At 40.7% G+C, this 17,706-nt stretch overlaps 2 protein-coding genes across 5 annotated transcripts; both read right to left on the bottom strand.

Moving 5' to 3' along the window:
• Window positions 1-1,223: 1,223 nt before the first annotated feature.
• Window positions 1,224-7,558, bottom strand: LOC115171620 (adhesion G protein-coupled receptor E2). 2 transcript variants are annotated; one of them, XM_029728599.1, is made up of 13 exons: window positions 6,743-7,558; window positions 6,591-6,629; window positions 5,864-5,923; window positions 5,639-5,770; window positions 5,291-5,422; window positions 4,659-4,787; window positions 4,503-4,540; window positions 4,296-4,412; window positions 4,061-4,223; window positions 3,475-3,597; window positions 3,181-3,347; window positions 2,874-3,038; window positions 1,224-1,926 (listed from the first exon to the last, which is right to left on the bottom strand). In XM_029728599.1, the coding sequence occupies exons 1-13, from the start codon at window positions 6,843-6,845 to the stop codon at window positions 1,780-1,782; spliced, it is 1,515 nt and encodes a 504-aa protein (XP_029584459.1). In that variant the 5' UTR covers window positions 6,846-7,558; the 3' UTR covers window positions 1,224-1,779. The 2 variants fall into 2 exon arrangements, with proteins under 2 accessions (XP_029584459.1, XP_029584470.1); XM_029728610.1 differs by lacking the exon at window positions 5,291-5,422.
• A 2,688-nt stretch (window positions 7,559-10,246) lies between these two features.
• LOC115171601 (CD97 antigen) lies at window positions 10,247-17,579 on the bottom strand. 3 transcript variants are annotated; one of them, XM_029728588.1, is made up of 12 exons: window positions 17,293-17,579; window positions 17,141-17,179; window positions 16,652-16,783; window positions 16,421-16,552; window positions 15,781-15,909; window positions 15,625-15,662; window positions 15,418-15,534; window positions 15,183-15,345; window positions 14,692-14,814; window positions 14,388-14,554; window positions 14,090-14,254; window positions 10,247-10,297 (listed from the first exon to the last, which is right to left on the bottom strand). In XM_029728588.1, the coding sequence occupies exons 1-12, from the start codon at window positions 17,447-17,449 to the stop codon at window positions 10,262-10,264; spliced, it is 1,398 nt and encodes a 465-aa protein (XP_029584448.1). In that variant the 5' UTR covers window positions 17,450-17,579; the 3' UTR covers window positions 10,247-10,261. The 3 variants fall into 3 exon arrangements, with proteins under 3 accessions (XP_029584448.1, XP_029584442.1, XP_029584446.1); XM_029728582.1 differs by lacking the exon at window positions 10,247-10,297 and adding an exon at window positions 11,779-13,138 and having other exon boundaries at window positions 17,293-17,576; XM_029728586.1 differs by lacking the exon at window positions 10,247-10,297 and adding an exon at window positions 11,779-13,126 and having other exon boundaries at window positions 17,293-17,576.
• Between the last annotated feature and the right edge of the window lie 127 nt (window positions 17,580-17,706).

The raw sequence follows: 17,706 nt of genomic DNA, 5'->3' as shown, positions 1-17,706 counted from the left end.
GACTCTTATCAACAGGGCCACATAAACCAGCTGCCTTACCAAAAGTAGATTTAGAATCCATATTTCACTCTGAAGCACTGCTACTTATCTTTTTCTCTCTTTTTCAAAATGTCTTGCTCTTGATTTCTTTTGAAGATGTCTGACCTTTATGCAAATTTTAAAAGTTACTGCATCAGCATTTCCCGTAACTTTCACTTGCTCTATCAGCATTGACGGGAAAGGGGTTTGAATGCTTAACATTTAGTGTGTCTTTGTGATTACACAAATAAAGAGGGTTTCTGTGTTTTTCTTCAAGTGGTGGTGGGACTGTTTGTCCATGAAATCAATCATTTTCCTGACGAACTCTCCCTCCATAGCTGAAGCATCCTAATACATTGAAAGGCTACATTATCTACATTTTTACATTTTAGTCATTTAGTAGACGCTCTTATCCAGAGCGACTTACAGTAGTGAATGCATATATTTCATTTTCATTTCATGCATTTTTTGTTTTTTTGTACTGGCCCCCCATGGGAATCAAACCCACAACCCTGGCGTTGCAAACACCATGCAGGCGTTGCAAACACCACGCTCTACCAACTGAGCCACAGGGAAGATATATGTTAGCTCAAAAGATAGGTCGATTAACCAATGAAGAGAGAAGTTTCAAGAGCTAATGAGAGATATCAGTCATGATAATGATGGCAAATGCATGGCATATGTTCCTTCATGATGATCAACAGTAAGTTTCAGGGCAGACATACATTTCTCTAGTCTGGCTGACACAAAACGCGAAGTCTTCCTGATAAAGCTATCTCTCTCTGTGAACTTGTTGTCACTAGTTACTACAGCCATAAAGTCATAAGCAACGCTTATTTCTAAAACGTATTTATTTCTAAAACGTATCTTCTTAATTAAAAATTGATTTGAAACATAACCGTAACCATATGCCTAACCCTAACCTTAAATTAAGACCAAAAAACTTATTCTGGTGATGTCACCAGCAAGCCAAAACTCCATCCTACCAAAACAGGCTGACATTTCAAACAGCTCTTACACTAAAAGGGCATTATCATAATGTCCACAATTTCACAGTCTTATTCCAACCTCAAAGTGTTTAAATATACATAAAACTCAGGAAATCATGTTCTTGACTGCATTGGGCCTTTAAGTCAGTTTGGAAGTCTTTACACCATGTGGGCAGTTCTGTCGGCCTAGCTTAATGAGAGGCAAAAAAAACAATGTTTTGGGTGAGCAATGATCAAATTCATTGTCCTTTCAGGATGATGTCGTGCTTTATTTTTGAAGAAACGGACAACTCATATTTAGATATTTATATCAGAATGGAGGAAATAATAGCGAGATGATTTTTGCATTTAAATACCTTCTCAAGCACTGTAAAATAAACAGGAAAAATATTACTGTCACTTAAAATAACTCAGTTACAACAACAACCAAGTGGCATAATACTGGACAAATGCAGCGTTGAGTGGATATACCACTATTCTCATCTCTACAAATTACAGACCATGTTTATGAGACTAAAATGACTTATGTATGTTGCCATAGAGATGAGAGCTCATCTGTTACACTCCAGAACTGATAAGAGTTCTATACATGAGATATTGTATATCTATTAACATAAAGTTGTGTTCTTATATTTTTGTTTGTTTGATACATTGTTATACTACTTAAATAAAAAGTGATGGCATGTGGATGTCCTTGCAAGCCAAGAGACAATGTTACAAATTCATTCCAAGTAAAGCTTTTCTTCTAACACAAATAGTTCAAATCCATGTCTTATTTTCTATTGAGTTGTACATCCTGTTTCAGACGGTTTCCTCCACGGCGTTTGCGGCTGACAAAGCGACACCACAGGGTTGTGATCAGGGACAGGACCACACAGGTCAATGCCACAAAAACACCCACCCACATCACCAACGACAGCTGCCAACGAGGAATAACAAGCATCAGACACACACCGAATAGACAGTATGAACATGTCAAACACACAGCTGAGCCTCCAAAACAACATCAGCACTTAAGCACTCAACAAGCATCAAACTCCCCTAAATAATGTGACAAATGCATCAAACACATTTACTATTTTAAAACATGAACATTTTCAGATTAACCACAGGAAGTCTCTGACACACATATGTGGGAATATATTTTCTCCCCCTTCAGATGTGCTATACTAGCTACAGTAGGTTTCCATCGATTTGGTGACAGATTTACATGGGAATACTCTAAAATCTGCATTAAAACAATATGTACATTTTCCCACCAGATGTGTTTCATCAAATTGACTTGTTGCGGATAAAAGGCTGTGCTTGATGACATAGTGCAGATAAAAATACCCTTTGTGGTAAAATGTCCATGTACTGAATAAAAACTACAAGTTAAATGGGTTTACATGGCATTTTCAACTCTGAGGGTTTTCTCACAATTGTTGTTTTTTTGGTATTGGAACGTGCCCTGAAGACCACAGCGCTATTTGAAAGCAGCATCAAGCTCATCACCATGCACATTCACCACCCCGTGAAGTTCAACATAAACATATTTAATCTGTTGCCTAATAAACTGCATGCTTTCCTGACAAGTCGTAGTGGGAGGACCACACCCGTCATAGCTTGACTCCAAGTTTACTTCGATATGATGGTTATTATATCAATATTTGGCCATAAAAGCATTTCCACTGACATTTCTTGCATAATTATTTTTACCGACACAAAAAGATCCCACCTTGTCTAGCTTATTTTGTTTTCTTGACATTTATAAAATTTTCCAAAACATTTTCTGCTTCCATCAGGCCTGTCATGCCATTTTTCATCCGACATGTACTTTACTTGCATAAAAAGGTTTGATGGAAAACTGGTTAGTGTTCTCATTACCTTTTCCTGATGGATTCCCTTCAGCAGAGCGAATGTGCTGAGATGGTTGCAGGAGCACACAGTGTGGGTGGAGTTTGACATCACTAAGGTGCAACCCCGCCCAGACCACACCCCCGGTCCATTCTCATCCGACCAATAAACACAGGTGGGGTCAACATCACTGGACTAGGATACAGTGTATATGGGTTGGGGTCAATTCCATTTAGACTCAGTCATTTCAGGAAAGAATTTGACTTAATGGAAAATATATCAATGAAAAACATGTTTTACTGACAGTCAGAAACTATTAAGTAGAGACAAGTGTTACCTGCAGGTGATTGAAGGTGAGATTAATCGGTTGGGGCAGGTTTGTTGTGTTGGAGTTGCTAACGGACACCGTCAAAGCACTGGACATGAGCTGCAGGTTCTGACTAGAATTGTTGTCCTTCAGACTATCCAGATTCTTATAGCTGAGCAGAACGACAAACGCAAACCCTGCACATAAAAAACAACACAAGAAAACATAAGGCCTGCTACAAAAACATGTACAACTCACAATATCTCAATGTGTGCCTTTAATAATATTTGGAGCAGATGATTGGTACTGTAGGACTGCAGCTACCTGGGTACTTCAGGTAATCTCCAATCACCGTCTCCCAAGAGGTGTCAAGTTGAGTGTTCTCATTGGTCAGGCTGACTGGTCCTTTAGGTGGAGTCTTGTCTCTCCTCACCATAATCTCAACCTCTGTTTTTTCAAAATATTGACAAAATCAACACAGACCAGAAATCACCATTACTGAAAGAACACAACATTGCATTACTTATATTTTAACGTTGACACAATCTAATGTGCTTGTTAGTGCTCTGTTTATGATCAGTATGGTGCTCAGATTGCAGTACCTGCGAGGTGGTCAGTAAATGGGAAAGGGGGATACCTAGTCAGTTGTCCAACTGAATTGTGTCTTCTTCATTTAACCCAACCCCTCTGAATCAGAGCGGTGCGGGCGGCTGCCTTAAATCGACATCCACATATTCGGCGCCAATGGAACAATGGGTTAACTGCCTTGCTCAGGGGCAGAATGACAGATTTTTACCTTGTCAGCTTGGGGATTCAATCCAGCAATCTTCCGGTTACTGGTCCAACGTTCTCACCACTGGGCTACCTGCCGCCCCATTGTAAATATGTGCTCAGTGTGTGTGTGTGTTACCTGTGTGGTTGGTCTCTATCCTGGTCACGTTCTCTGTCAGCAGTGGAGCGATCAGTCTGATCGAGATTTCAATGGTCTTCAGTAACTTAGTCACTTCACTGCTACTACGGTGACCATTGGACTGGAGGTCCAGTTGATTAACATCAGTGGTATTAACCAGTAACTAGAGAAGAGAGACATAAGGGTTTTGTATGTGTGTGCGCGTTTGCATGTGTGTTTCTGTGTGGTGACTTACTGTCAAAAGCACATCTCCAGTTGGCAGCGGTCTTGTAGGTCCAGACAACGTAGAGTTGTTCAACACCAAACAGTTGTTTCTCAACAGAGACAAGAAACTGTCAAAACCTGGTAGAGTCTGGGAGGAAAATGCATAAAACAATTCAAGATCAAGGAAAAATAGCCTTTACTCAATTAATAATGTAATATTTCTAAAGTAAAGCTTTACCTGTCCAGGCTGTGTTTCGTACTGGTCACAATTTAGCTCTAAAGTAAAAACATGGAGACATTATCTCAATACCCTTCTACAGTACACTATGTACAGACCTGTGCATGATAAAGGAGTACATCATGGATGACAGGTGGAATGGTGCTCGTCTCTCACCTACACACTTAGTTTGGTTTTTGCCAAAGTTAGTAAATCCAGCAGGACACTCGCACCAGTAACTGCCATTCAGGTTTTGACAGATGCCCCCCTTTCCACATACTCCGTCTGCATTACACTCGTCAATGTCTGAAAGAGAAAGAGAGAGATGGCGAATTAAGGGAGAGAGGATGAAAGTCTGGGATGACAAGGAAAGGACGTCACACACAAACATTTTACCAGTGATATTCTCAGGCTCTAATCTAAACCCAGGAAGACACAGTATTAAACAGCCTGTGGTGTTGACGCATGTTTAATTGTCCCCACAGACGGGGAGAATGTCTATACACTCGTTGTTATCTAAATAATGTTGATGAGTCCAAGTGTAAGAGAGCTTAAAATGTTTCCACCTGCATCACCAAAATGGTACGTTTTCGGTGGCGCAGCTGGCTAGTGTGTTGTCAAGCAGACAGTTATGTGTGTTTATTAATCGGAGGATAATTAGTTTGAGCCAGGGACAGTAAAGCAGGCACAGTGAAGCCTGTTACACATGGTGTAAATACAATTTGAAACAGAATATTATGGGCCAGTCAAAATAAGACAGCATTGGATGGGACAGTCAGAAGACTCAAGAAGGATTGTGTTTCTCTCACCTACACACGAAGTTTGTCTGTCACCAGAGTTCCTAAATCCATTGGGACACTGGCACATGTAGCTACCCACCTGATTAAGACAGGTTCCCCATTTCCCACAAATATCTGGGGACTCAACACACTTGTCTTTCTCTGAAAGAGAAAGCGTGTGTGTTGTCAAGCAGACAGTTATGTGTGTTTATTAATCAGAGGAGAATTAGTTTGAGCCAGGGACAGTAAAGCAGGCACAGTGAAGCCTGTTACACATGGTGTAAATACAATTTGAAACAGAATATCTTGGGTCAGTCAAAATAAGACCGCATTGGATGGGACAGTCAGAAGACTCAAGAAGGATTGTGTTTCTCTCACCTACACACGAAGTTTGTCTGTCACCAGAGTTCCTAAATCCATTGGGACACTGGCACACGTAGCTACAACCCGCATTACGACAGGTTCCCCATTTCCCACAAATATCTGGGAACTCAACACACTCGTCTTTGTCTGAAAGAGAAAGCGTGTGGTGAGGATGAAGTGGAGATGGAGAGATGAGAGTCTCTGATTATAAGGATGATACTAAAGACACAGAATTCTTACCCAAGCATTGTTGAGTGGCACCAGTAGTCAATAAACCCAGAAAAACATACACAGCAATACCTAAAAAATAAAAAAATTCTAAAAGCTTTAACAGGAGCAAGGTATTGTGTTTCATTTGAAAACAGCATAACATTTTGTAAAAGCAGAATATTTCAGGTCATCCCACCCCCTCAACCTTTGACCTCCTAACAGCTAATTCCATGGGCGAAAGCACATGATAATGTTGAAGCAAGCTGAAATGTCTCCACAGATGAGTGAGTTGTTACTGCACTCGTCGATATCTAAATTACACTACATATACAAAAGAATGTTATGACATGTGTAATGTCGTAACATGTCCATTTAAAAGCACTGGTTTTGGCTAGTCCTGCTTACATACGATTCACTCTCAAACTCAAGGTAGCCATAAGAGTATTAGTTCAAAGCTCAATACATTAGAGGAAAATAATGTTTAAAGTTATAACAGATCATATTTAAGTCACAATAAATACATATTTTCTGAATAAAGACCCCCCTTAAAGTGAATGGTTTTAATGTTCTTGAGCAAGGTCTGGTTAATGCTGGAGAATGAACAAATGAGCCATGTATAAATTGCTGATATAGGTGAATATTACTGATCAACCTAACAATACAATCGTTTACAAAAATGAAGTCTAAAACCTTCACATTCAGTCTTCATCATCATCACAAATAGCATAACACAAAATCCCCTTAGCTTCAGCCCCACCTTCCTGTGGCTCTCCATGACCATAGTCCTTGAGAAGCGCTAAATGAAGACATAAAAGAAAGGTTGAACTGCACACATACATATAATATATAGCTTTTAAACAGACTAAGTGATGATATGTTGGTCAAATAAAAAGCTGAACATTTACTGACCCAGAATCAGGAGATATATAATTGCTCCCATGCTCTCTGACAGGCGGTGAGTTAATGTCACACGCCAGCTTGGCTTTAATTCTAAATAATGATTTGGTAACATCACGTGTGGTAAGAACAGTGAAGTAACAACAGTTAATCTTATTTAGCAACGTCTTTCTCTTTAAACAGCAACCGCCCCTAAAAACCAACTTCTCATTTAGAAAACAGCCTGTGTGGTATCGATATGAGTCCAAAACGTATTCTTCAGTGTCAAAATTGACTACCAATTGTAAATAGGATAATTTGTCATAAAGTCAGTCTTTAACTGAGTTTTGTGAGATTGTGGTCGTGCCTACTGCATCACAACATAAATGAATTTTGTACCATTACATTTACTCCATTCCAACCATTATTATGAGCCATTCTCCCCTCAGCAGTCTCCACAGCTGTTCAATACTGCCCACATGCCCACAGCTGGCAGCACACAAGTAATCATCAATTCGGAGTGCAGCTGTACCCGACCCAATCGTAATGCCTGTGGTAAATTTGGATTAACTTTGGATTTCCATATGGGGCTAGTTAGGGAGCATCTGTAAATTGCACAATGTACATGGGATGGTACGTTAACATTCAAATAGCTCCAAAAAATGTCAATGACTTAAAAACCTCAAACCAACTATAAATTGTAGAAATTCATTTACAAATATTGAAAGCATTTCATCAGAAAACTAAAGGTTGTGAAACATGAAAATATAGAACCTTGGCATGACACTGGACAACACACTGTCGTTCTCTGCAAACATCAAAGCAGTGACCCGCTCCTGCAGGTTCAACATCCGTAGAGTACAACCCTACCTCACACAGGAAGCAGCGCAGGTCCTTATCCAGGCACTTGTCTTCTCCCGTCTGGACTACTGCAACTCGCTGGAGGCTGCGCTCACCACTTGTGCAATCAAACCCCTGCAACTTATCCAGAACATAGAAGCCCGCATAGTTTTCAACCTTCCCAAGTTCTCTCATGTCACCCTGCTTTTCCACACACTCCACAGGCTTCCAGTCGAAGCTTGCATCCACCACAAAACCATGGTGCTTTCCTACGGAACAGCAAGAGGAACTGCCCCTCCCTACCTTTAGGCTATGTTCAAACCCTACACCACAACTGAGCACTCCGTTCTGCCACTCCGTTCTGCCACCTCAGCTTCCACCTGAAGCTAGGACAGTAGAGTCCCTGCCCATCTTCCGAAAAACATCTGAAACCCTACCTCTTCAAACAGTATCTTAAATAATCCTCCTCCTCACCTCGTCCAACCCCCATTGTTTTAAATAAAAAATATAAAACACTTAACCAGCACTTGCACTTTACACCCCCACCCCACCCCTCTTCTAGCTCTGAATCTACTGATAGCTACATTGAGTAAAAATGTACTTTCTATGCCTGTGATATGTGGTTCACCCACCTAGCTATCTTAAAATGAATGCACTATCTTGAAGTCGCTCTGGATAAGAGCATCTGTTAAATGACTAAAATGCAAATGTAGTTGTCTCCTTTCTCTCAATTAATTGGTGTCAAGTTGAGTGTTCTCATTGGTCAGGCTGACTGGTCCTTCAGGTGGGGTCTTGTCTCTCCTCACCATAATCTCAGTCTCTGTTTTTCAAAATATTGACAAAATCAACACAGACCAGAAATCACCATTACTGAAAGAACACAATATTGCATTACTTATATTTTAACGTTGACACAATCTAATGTGCTTGTTAGTGCTGCGTTTATGATCAGTATGGTGCTCAGATTGTGGTCAACCTGTGGTGCCTGCGAGGTGGTCAGTAAATGGTAAATATGTGGTCAGCGTGAGCTCAGAGTCTGTCTGTTACCTGTGTGGTTAGGTCTCTGGCAGCAGCTGAGCGTTCAGTCAGAGAGATTTCAATCGTTCTCAGTAACTTAGTCACTTCACTGCTACTACGGTGACCATTGGACTGGAGGCCCAGTTGAAGAACATCAGTGGTATTAACCAGTAACTAGAGAAGAGAGACACAAGAGTTATATACATGTTTGTGTTTGTGTGTGGTGACTTACTGTCAAAAGCACATCTCCAGTCAATAACTATCTTGTAGGTCCAGACATCATAGAGTTGCTCAACACCTAACTGTTTTTTCTCAGAGACAAGAAAGTGTCAAAGCCTGGTACAGTCTGGGGGGGGGGGGGGGGGGGGCATGCTTTACCTGTCCAGGCTGTGTTTCATGCTGGTAACACAAGCTCTAAAATAAAAACATGGAGATATATGTCAATACCCTTCAACAGTACACTATGTACAGACCTGTGCATGATAAAGGAGTACATCATGGACGACAGGTAGAATGGTGCTTGTCTCTCACCTACACACTTAGTTTGGTTTTTGCCATAGTTAGTAAATCCAGCAGGACACTGCCACCAGTAACTGCCATTCAGGTTTTGTCCTGGGTAAATAAAACTTGACAAGGAATGTTATGGTGGTTCAGTAGTCAGCCAGTACATGGAAGACAGACAAAAGGTAGCCACCTTAGAGTATTTAGACAAAACCCAACACAACAACACCCAAGAAGAAATGTGTCTCTCACCTGCACACTGAGTTTCTGTTGCCATAGCTACTGAATCCTGTGTGACACTTGCACAGGTAGCTGCCCACCTGATTGAGATCGATTCCCCGTTCCCCACAAATATGTTGGTTCTCAACACACTCATCTATGTCTGACAGAGAAAGGGAGAAGGGAAAAGTAGTGGAGATGGAAAGATGATTAAAGATTGTATGTTGACAAAGAGAGGGGGATAATCCCTCACACGTTAACACAGTCACACTTTAAAAAAGATTGTATTGACCACCACATGATTCAAAGCCAAGCAATCTGAAGCCAGAATAGCATTGACAGTAGTAGCTTTCAACAGTGTTGATACAAGTTGAATAGCCTACAGATGTTCTTCTCATTTAAGCACTCATTATATCTACATGATGGGAGATGAGAGGTGAATTTAGAAAGACTAAATTATCTTCTGAAAAAACATCCCACTACTAAACAGTACATCGTGTTGAACTTTCCTAAACAGGGTCTGTTTAATGCTGGAGATTATCAAAGGTCAACATTACTGATCAAAGTACAGCACCAGTCCAAAGTTAGGACACACCAACTCCTTCATGGGGTTTTCTTTAATCTACAATAGTGAAGACATCAAAACTATGAAATAATACATATGGAATCATGTAGTAACCAAAAAAGTGTTAAACAAATCAAGATAGATTTCATGTGTTAGATTCTTTAAAGTAGCCACCATTTGCTTTGATGACAGCTTTGCACACTCTTGGCATTCTCTCAACCAGCTTTACCTGGAATGCTTTTCTGGCAGTCTTGGAGTTCCCACATATGCTGAACACTTGTTAGCTGCTTTCATTCACTCTGCGATCCAACTCATCCTAAACCATCTCAATTGGGTTGAGGTCAGGTGATTGTGGAGGCCACGTCAAATTATGCAGCACTCCATCACTCTCCTTCTTGGTCAAATAGCCCTTACACAGGCTGGAGGTTTGTTTTTGGGTCATTGTCCTGTTGAAAAACAAATTATAGTCCCACTAAGCACAAACCAGACGGGATGGCGTATCGCTGCAGAATGCTGTGGTAGACATGCTGTTTAAGTGTGCCTTGAATTCTACATAAATCACTGACAGTGTCACCAGCAAAGCACCTCCACACCATCATACCTCCTCCTCCATGCATCACGGTGGGAACCACACATGAGGAGATCTTTTGTTCACCTGCTCTGCGTCTCACAAAGCCACGGCGGTGGAACCATAAATCTCAAATTTGGACCGGTCTAATGACCATTGCTCATGTTTCTTAGGCCAAGCAAGTCTCTTCCTCTTATTGGTGTCCTTTAGTAGTGGTTTCTTTACAGCAATTCGACCATGAAGGCCTGATTCATGCAGTCTCCTCTGAACAGTTCATGTTGAGATGTGTCTGTTACTTGAACTCTCTGAAGCATTTATTCGGGCTGCAATTTCTGAGGGTGGCAACTCTAATGAACTTATCCTCTGCAGCAGAGGTAACTGCGTCTTCCTTTCCTGTGGTGGTCCTCATGAGAGCCAGTTTCATCATAGCACTTGATGGTTTTTGCGACTGCACTTGAAGAAACTTTCAAAGTTCTAGAAATGTTCCACATTGACTGACCTTCATGTCTTAAAGTAATGATGGACTGTCGTTTCTTTTGCAATTATGTTAGCACAGCTGAAACCTGTTGTACTGATTAAAGAAGAAATGAAACTGGCCGCCTTTAGACTAGTTGAGGTTCTGGAGCATCAGCGTTTTGTGCGTTCGATTACAGGCTAAAAATGGGCAGAAACAAAGAACTTTCTTCTGAAACTTGTCAGTCTATTCTTGTTCTGAGAAATTAAGGCTATTCCATGTGAGAAATTGATAAATTAGCCTTTTAAAATTATAAACTTGGATTAGCTAACACAACGTGCCATTGCAACACAGGAATGATGGTTGCTGATAATGGGCCTCTGTACGTCAAAAACAAGGACATTTCAACGATGATGTGTTGATCAACTAAAAAGCAGAAAATTGACCGACCCACAATCAGTAGAAATAGAATGTCTCCCATGATCTCTGACAGCTGGTGAGTTAATGTCACATGTCAGCTTGGTTCTAGTTCTATAGAATAATTTGGAGTCCTCACGGATGTGGTTAGCGCAGGGAAGTAAAAATAATTCCCCATAACTAGCAACGGAAAATTATTTTAAGTCGAAAACAAAGAGGAACTGACTGGGTAGCATGAGAAGACCATTTGCATCAGGTTGATTTGTCTAGTTCTGCGTAGACCACGTCCATGAGTTCCATCCCTGAATTAGACTCTAGTGTAGAGGGTCTGTCTCCAAGATCAGACATAAGAGGACACATTGATCTAAAACACCAACATGCACAGTATAGACTCTTATCAACAGGGCCACATAAACCAGCTGCCTTACCAAAAGTAGATTTAGAATCCATATTTCACTCTGAAGCACTGCTACTTATCTTTTTCTCTCTTTTTCAAAATGTCTTGCTCTTGATTTCTTTTGAAGATGTCTGACCTTTATGCAAATTTTAAAAGTTACTGCAGCAGCATTTCCCGTAACTTTCACTTTCTCACTTGCTCTATCAGCATTGACGGGAAAGGGGTTTGAATGCTTAACATTTAGTGTGTCTTTGTGATTACACAAATGAAGAGGGTTTCTGGGTTTTTCTTCAAGTGGTGGTGGGACTATTTGTCCATGAAATCAATAATTTTCCTGACGAATTATCCCTCCATAGCGAAGCATCCTAATACATTGAAAGACTACATTATCTAGATTTATGTTAGCTCAAAAGGTAGGTCGATTAACCAATGAAGAGAGAAGTTTCAAGAGCTAATGAGAGATATCAAAGTCATGATAATGATGGCAAATGCATTTGTGTGATAAACAGCCTGTTGGAAAATTAAGAAGCAACTATGATCAAATGGTGGGGGACTTTAGATTTGCGATATTAATATCACTCACACTATGTTCCTTCATGATAATCAACGGTAAGTTTCAGGGCAGACATACATTTCTCTAGTCTGGCTGACACAAAACGCGAAGTCTTCCTGACAAAGTTATCTCTCTCTGTGCACTTATCGTCACTAGTTACTACAGCCACAAAGTCATAAGCCCCGCTTATTTCTAAAATGTCTCTTCTTAATTCAAATTTGATTTGAAACCTAACCCTAAACGTAAACACACGGCTAACCATATGCCTAACCCTAACCTTAAATTAAGACAAAAATCTTCTTTTTTGGGGGATGGGGGATTTTTATGATACAGCCCAGGTTTGGAACGCTCTTTCTTGTTGGTCTATTAACTAATTTACTGCCTGGTGATGTCACCAGCAAGCCAAAACTCCATCCTACCAAAACAGGCTGACATTTCAAACAGCTCTTACACTAAAAGGGCATTACCATAATGTCCACAATTTCAGAGTCTTATTCCAACCTCAAAGTGTTTAAATATACATAAAACTCAGGAAATCATGTTCTTGACTGCATTGGGCCTTTAAGTCAGTTAAGTCAGACATTCTCCCCCTTCTTATATTTTTGTTTGTTTGATACATTTTTATACTACTTAAATAAAAAATGCTGGCATGTGGATGTCCTTGCAAGCCAAGAGACAATGTTACAAATTCATTCCAAGTAAAGCTTTTCTTAGAACACAAATAGTTCAAATCCATGTCTTATTTTCTATTGAGTTGTACATCCTGTTTCAGCCGGTTTCCTCCACGGCGTTTGCGGCTGACAAAGCGACACCACAGGGTTGTGATCAGGGACAGGACCACACAGGTCAATGCCACAAAAACACCCCCCCACATCACCAACGACAGCTGCCCGCTTCCCTGCCAACGAGGAATAACAAGCATCAGACACACACCGAATAGACATTATGAACATGTCAAACACACAGCTGAGCCTCCAAAACAACATCAGCACTTAAGCACTCAACATGCATCAAACTCCCCTAAATAATGTGACAAATGCATCAAACACTTATTTTTACTATTTTAAAACATGAACATTTTCAGATTAACCAAAGGAAGTCTCTGACACACATATCTGGGAATATATTTTCTCCCCCTTCAGATGAGCTATAGTTGCTACAGTAGGTTTCCATCGATTTGGTGACAGATCTACATGGGAATACTCTAAAATCTGCACTAAAACAATATGTACATTTTCCCACCAGATGTGTTTCATCAAATTGACTTGTTGCGGATAAAAGGCTGTGCTTGATGACATAGTGCAGATAAAAATACCCTTTGTGGTAAAATGTCCATGTACCGAATAAAAACTACAAGTTAAATGGGTTTACATGGCATTTTCAACTCTGAGCGTTTTCTCACAATTGTTGTTTTTTTGGTATTGGAACGTGCCCTGAAGACCACAGCGCTATTTGAAAGCAGCATCAAGCTCATCACCATGCACATTCACCACCCCATGAAGTTCAACATAAACATATTTAATCTGTTGCCTAATAAACTGCATGCTTTCCTGACAAGTCGTAGTGGGAGGACCACACCCGTCATAGCTTGACTCCAAGTTTACTTCGATATGATGGTTATTACATCAATATTTGGCCATAAAAGCGTTTCCACTGACATTTCTTGCATAATTATTTTTACCGACACAAAAAGATCCCACCTTGTCTAGCGTATTTTGTTTTCTTGACATTTAGAAAGTTTTCCAAAACATTTTCTGTTTCCATCAGGCCTGTCATGACATTTTTCATCCTACATGTACTTTACTCGCATAAAAAGGTTTGATGGAAAACTGGTTAGTGTTCTCATTACCTTTTCCTGATGGATTCCCTTCAGCAGAGCGAATGTGCTGAGATGGTTGCAGGAGCACACAGTGTGGGTGGAGTTTGACATCACTGAGGTGCAACCCCGCCCAGACCACACCCCCGGTCCATTCTCATCCGACCAATAAACACAGGTGGGGTCAACATCACTTGACTAGGATACAGCGTATATGGGTTGGGGTCAATTCCATTTAGACTCAGTAAAGAATGTGACTTCATGAAAAATATATCAATGAAAAACATGCTTTACTGACAGCCAGAAACTATTAAGAAGACACAAGTGTTACCTGCAGGTGATTGAAGGTGAGATTAATCAGTTGGGGCAGGTTTGTTGTGTTGGAGTTGCTAACGGACACTGTCGCAGCACTGGACATGAGCTGCTGGCTCTGATGAGAAGTGTTGTCCTTCAGACTATCCAGATTCTTATAGCTGAGCAGAACAACAAACGCAAACCCTGCACACAAAAAACACACGAAAACATAAAGCCTGCTACGAAAACATGTACAACTCACAATATCCCAAGTGAATCCATCAATGTGTGCCTTTAATAATATTTTTAGCAGATGATTGGTACTGTAGGACTGCAGCTACCTGGGTACTTCAGGAAATCTCCAACCACCGTCTCCCAGGTGGTGTCAAGTTGAGTGTTCTCATTGGTCAGGCTGACTGGTCCTTTAGGTGGAGTCTTGTCTCTCCTCACCATAATCTCAACCTCTGTTTTTGAAAATAATTACAAAATCAACACAGACCAGAAATCAGTCAGTAAATGGGAAAGGGGGATACCTAGTCAGTTGTCCAACTGGATGTATTCAACTGAAATGTGTCTTCTGCATTTAACCCAACCCCTCTGAATCAGAGAGGTGCGGGCGGCTGCCTTAAATCGACATCCACATCTTCGGTGCCCATGGAACAATGGGTTAACTGCCTTGCTCAGGGTCAGAATGACAGATTTTTTACCTTGTCAGCTCGGGGATTAAATCTAGCAAACTTCCAGTTACTGGTTCAACATTCTCACCACTAGGCTACCTGCCACCCCATTGTAAATATGTGGTCAGCGTGTGCTCAGTGTGTGTGTGTGTTACCTGTGTGGTTGGTCTCTATCCTGGTCATGTTCTCTGTCAGCAGTGGAGCGAGCAGTCTGGTCGAGTTTTCAATAACTCTCAGTAACTTAGTCACTTCACTGCTACTACGGTGACCATTGGACTGGAGGCCCAGTTGAAGAACATCAGTGGTATTAACCAGTAACTAGACAAGAGAGACATAAGGGTTTTGTACATGTGTGTGCGTTTGCATGTGTGTTTCTGTGTGGTGACTTACTGTCAAAAGCACATCTCCAGTTGACAGCGGTCTTGTAGGTCCAGACAACGTAGAGTTGTTCAACACCAAACAGTTGTTTCTCAACAGAGACAAGAAACTGTCAAAACCTGGTAGAGTCTGGGAGGAAAATGCATAAAACAATTCAAGATCAAGGAAAAATAGCCTTTACTCAATTAATAATGTAATATTTCTAAAGTAAAGCTTTACCTGTCCAGGCTGTGTTTCGTACTGGTCACAATTTAGCTCTAAAGTAAAAACATGGAGACATTATCTCAATACCCTTCTACAGTACACTATGTACAGACCTGTGCATGATAAAGGAGTACATCATGGACGACAGGTGGAATGGTGCTCGTCTCTCACCTACACACTTAGTTTGGTTTTTGCCGAAGTTAGTAAATCCAGCAGAACACTGGCACCAGTAACTGCCAATCAGGTTGTGGCAGATTCCCTCATTTCCACATACTCCGCCTGCATTACACTCGTTAATGTCTGAAAGAGAAAGAGAGAAAGAAAGAGATGAGGAATTAAGGGAGAGAGGATGAAAGTGTGGGATGACAAGGAAAGGAGGTCACACACAAACATTTTACCAGTGATATTCTCAGGCTCTAATCTAAACCCAGGAAGACACAGTATTAAACAGCCTGTGGTGTTGACGCATGTTCAATTGTCCCCACAGACGGGGAGAATGTCTATACACTCGTTGATATCTAAATAATGTTGATGAGTCCAAGTGTAAGAGAGTTTAAAATGTTTCCACCTGCATCACCAAAATGGTACCTTTTCGGTGGCGCAGCTGGCTAGTGTTTTGTCAAGCAGACAGTTATGTGTGTTTATTAATCAGAGGATAATTCGTTTGAGCCAGGGACAGTAAAGCAGGCACAGTGAAGCCTGTTACACATGGTGTAAATACAATTTGAAACAGAATATTATGGGTCAGTCAAAATAAGACAGCATTGGATGGCACAGTCAGAAGACTCAAGAAGAATTGTGTTTCTCTCACCTACACACGGAGTTTTTCTGTCGCTAGAGTTCCTAAATCCATCGGGACACTGGCACAGGTAGCTACCCACCTTATTAAGACAGGTTCTCCATTTCCCACAAATCTCTGGCAACCTAACACACTCGTCTATGTCTGAAAGAGAAAGCGTGTGGTGAGGATGAAGTGGAGATGGAGAGATGAGGGTGAGAGTCTCTGATTACAAGGATGATACTAAAGACACAGAATTCTTACCCATGCATTGTCGTGTGGCACCAGTAAAGTCGTCAAACCCAGTATTACACCCACAGCTGTAGCCATCCTTACTTTTGTAACAAGATGAATTGTCCACACAGATGACTGAGTTTTTACTGCACTCGTCAATATCTAAATGATACCACATATACAAAAGAATGTTATGGCACGTGTAATGTCGTTACATGTCCATTTAAAAGCACTGGTTTTGGCTAGTCCTGCTGACAGATCATATTTAAGTCACAATAAATACATATTTTCTGATTAAAGACCCCCCTTAAAGTGAATGGTTTTAATGTTCTTGAGCAAGGTCTGGTTAATGCTGGAGAATGAACAAATGAGCCATGTATAAATTGCTGATATAGGTGAATATTACTGATCAACCTAACAATACAATCATTTACAAAAATGAAGTCTAAAACCTTCACATTCAGTCTTCATCATCATCACAAATAGCATAACACAAAATGCCCTTATCTTCAGCCCCACCTTCCTGTGGCTCTCCATGACCATAGTCCTTGAGAAGCGCTAAATGAAGACATAAAAGAAAGGTTGAACTGCACACATACATATAATATATAGCTTTTAAACAAACTCAGTGATGATATGTTGGTCAAATAAAAAGCTGAACATTTACTGACCCAGAATCAGGAGATATATAATTGCTCCCATGCTCTCTGACAGGCGGTGAGTTAATGTCACACGCCAGCTTGGCTTTAATTCTAAATAATGATTTGGTAACATCACGTATGTGGTAAGAACAGGGAAGTAAAAATAGCTAATCTTATCTAGCAACATCTTTCTCTTTAAACAGCAACCACCCCTAAAAACCAACTTCTCATTTAGAATACAGCCTATGTAGCATCGATATGAGTCCAAAATGTATTCTTCAGTGTCAAAATTGACTACCAATTGTAAATAGGATAATTTGTCATTAAGTCAGTCTTTAAAACCTCTTACATCTAGATGTTCCGATAGCGGAACGCCTCGCCAATATCCAATGATAGGGCGTGGCGCGAATTACAAACTCCTCAAAAATCCCAAAACTTCCATTT

This window comes from Salmo trutta, chromosome 3 (assembly GCF_901001165.1).
Source record: "Salmo trutta chromosome 3, fSalTru1.1, whole genome shotgun sequence".
Classification (NCBI taxonomy): Eukaryota; Metazoa; Chordata; class Actinopteri; order Salmoniformes; family Salmonidae; genus Salmo; species Salmo trutta.
The sequence above is the reverse complement of the archived record's forward strand: the minus strand, read 5'-3'. Positions and strand labels throughout refer to the sequence as shown.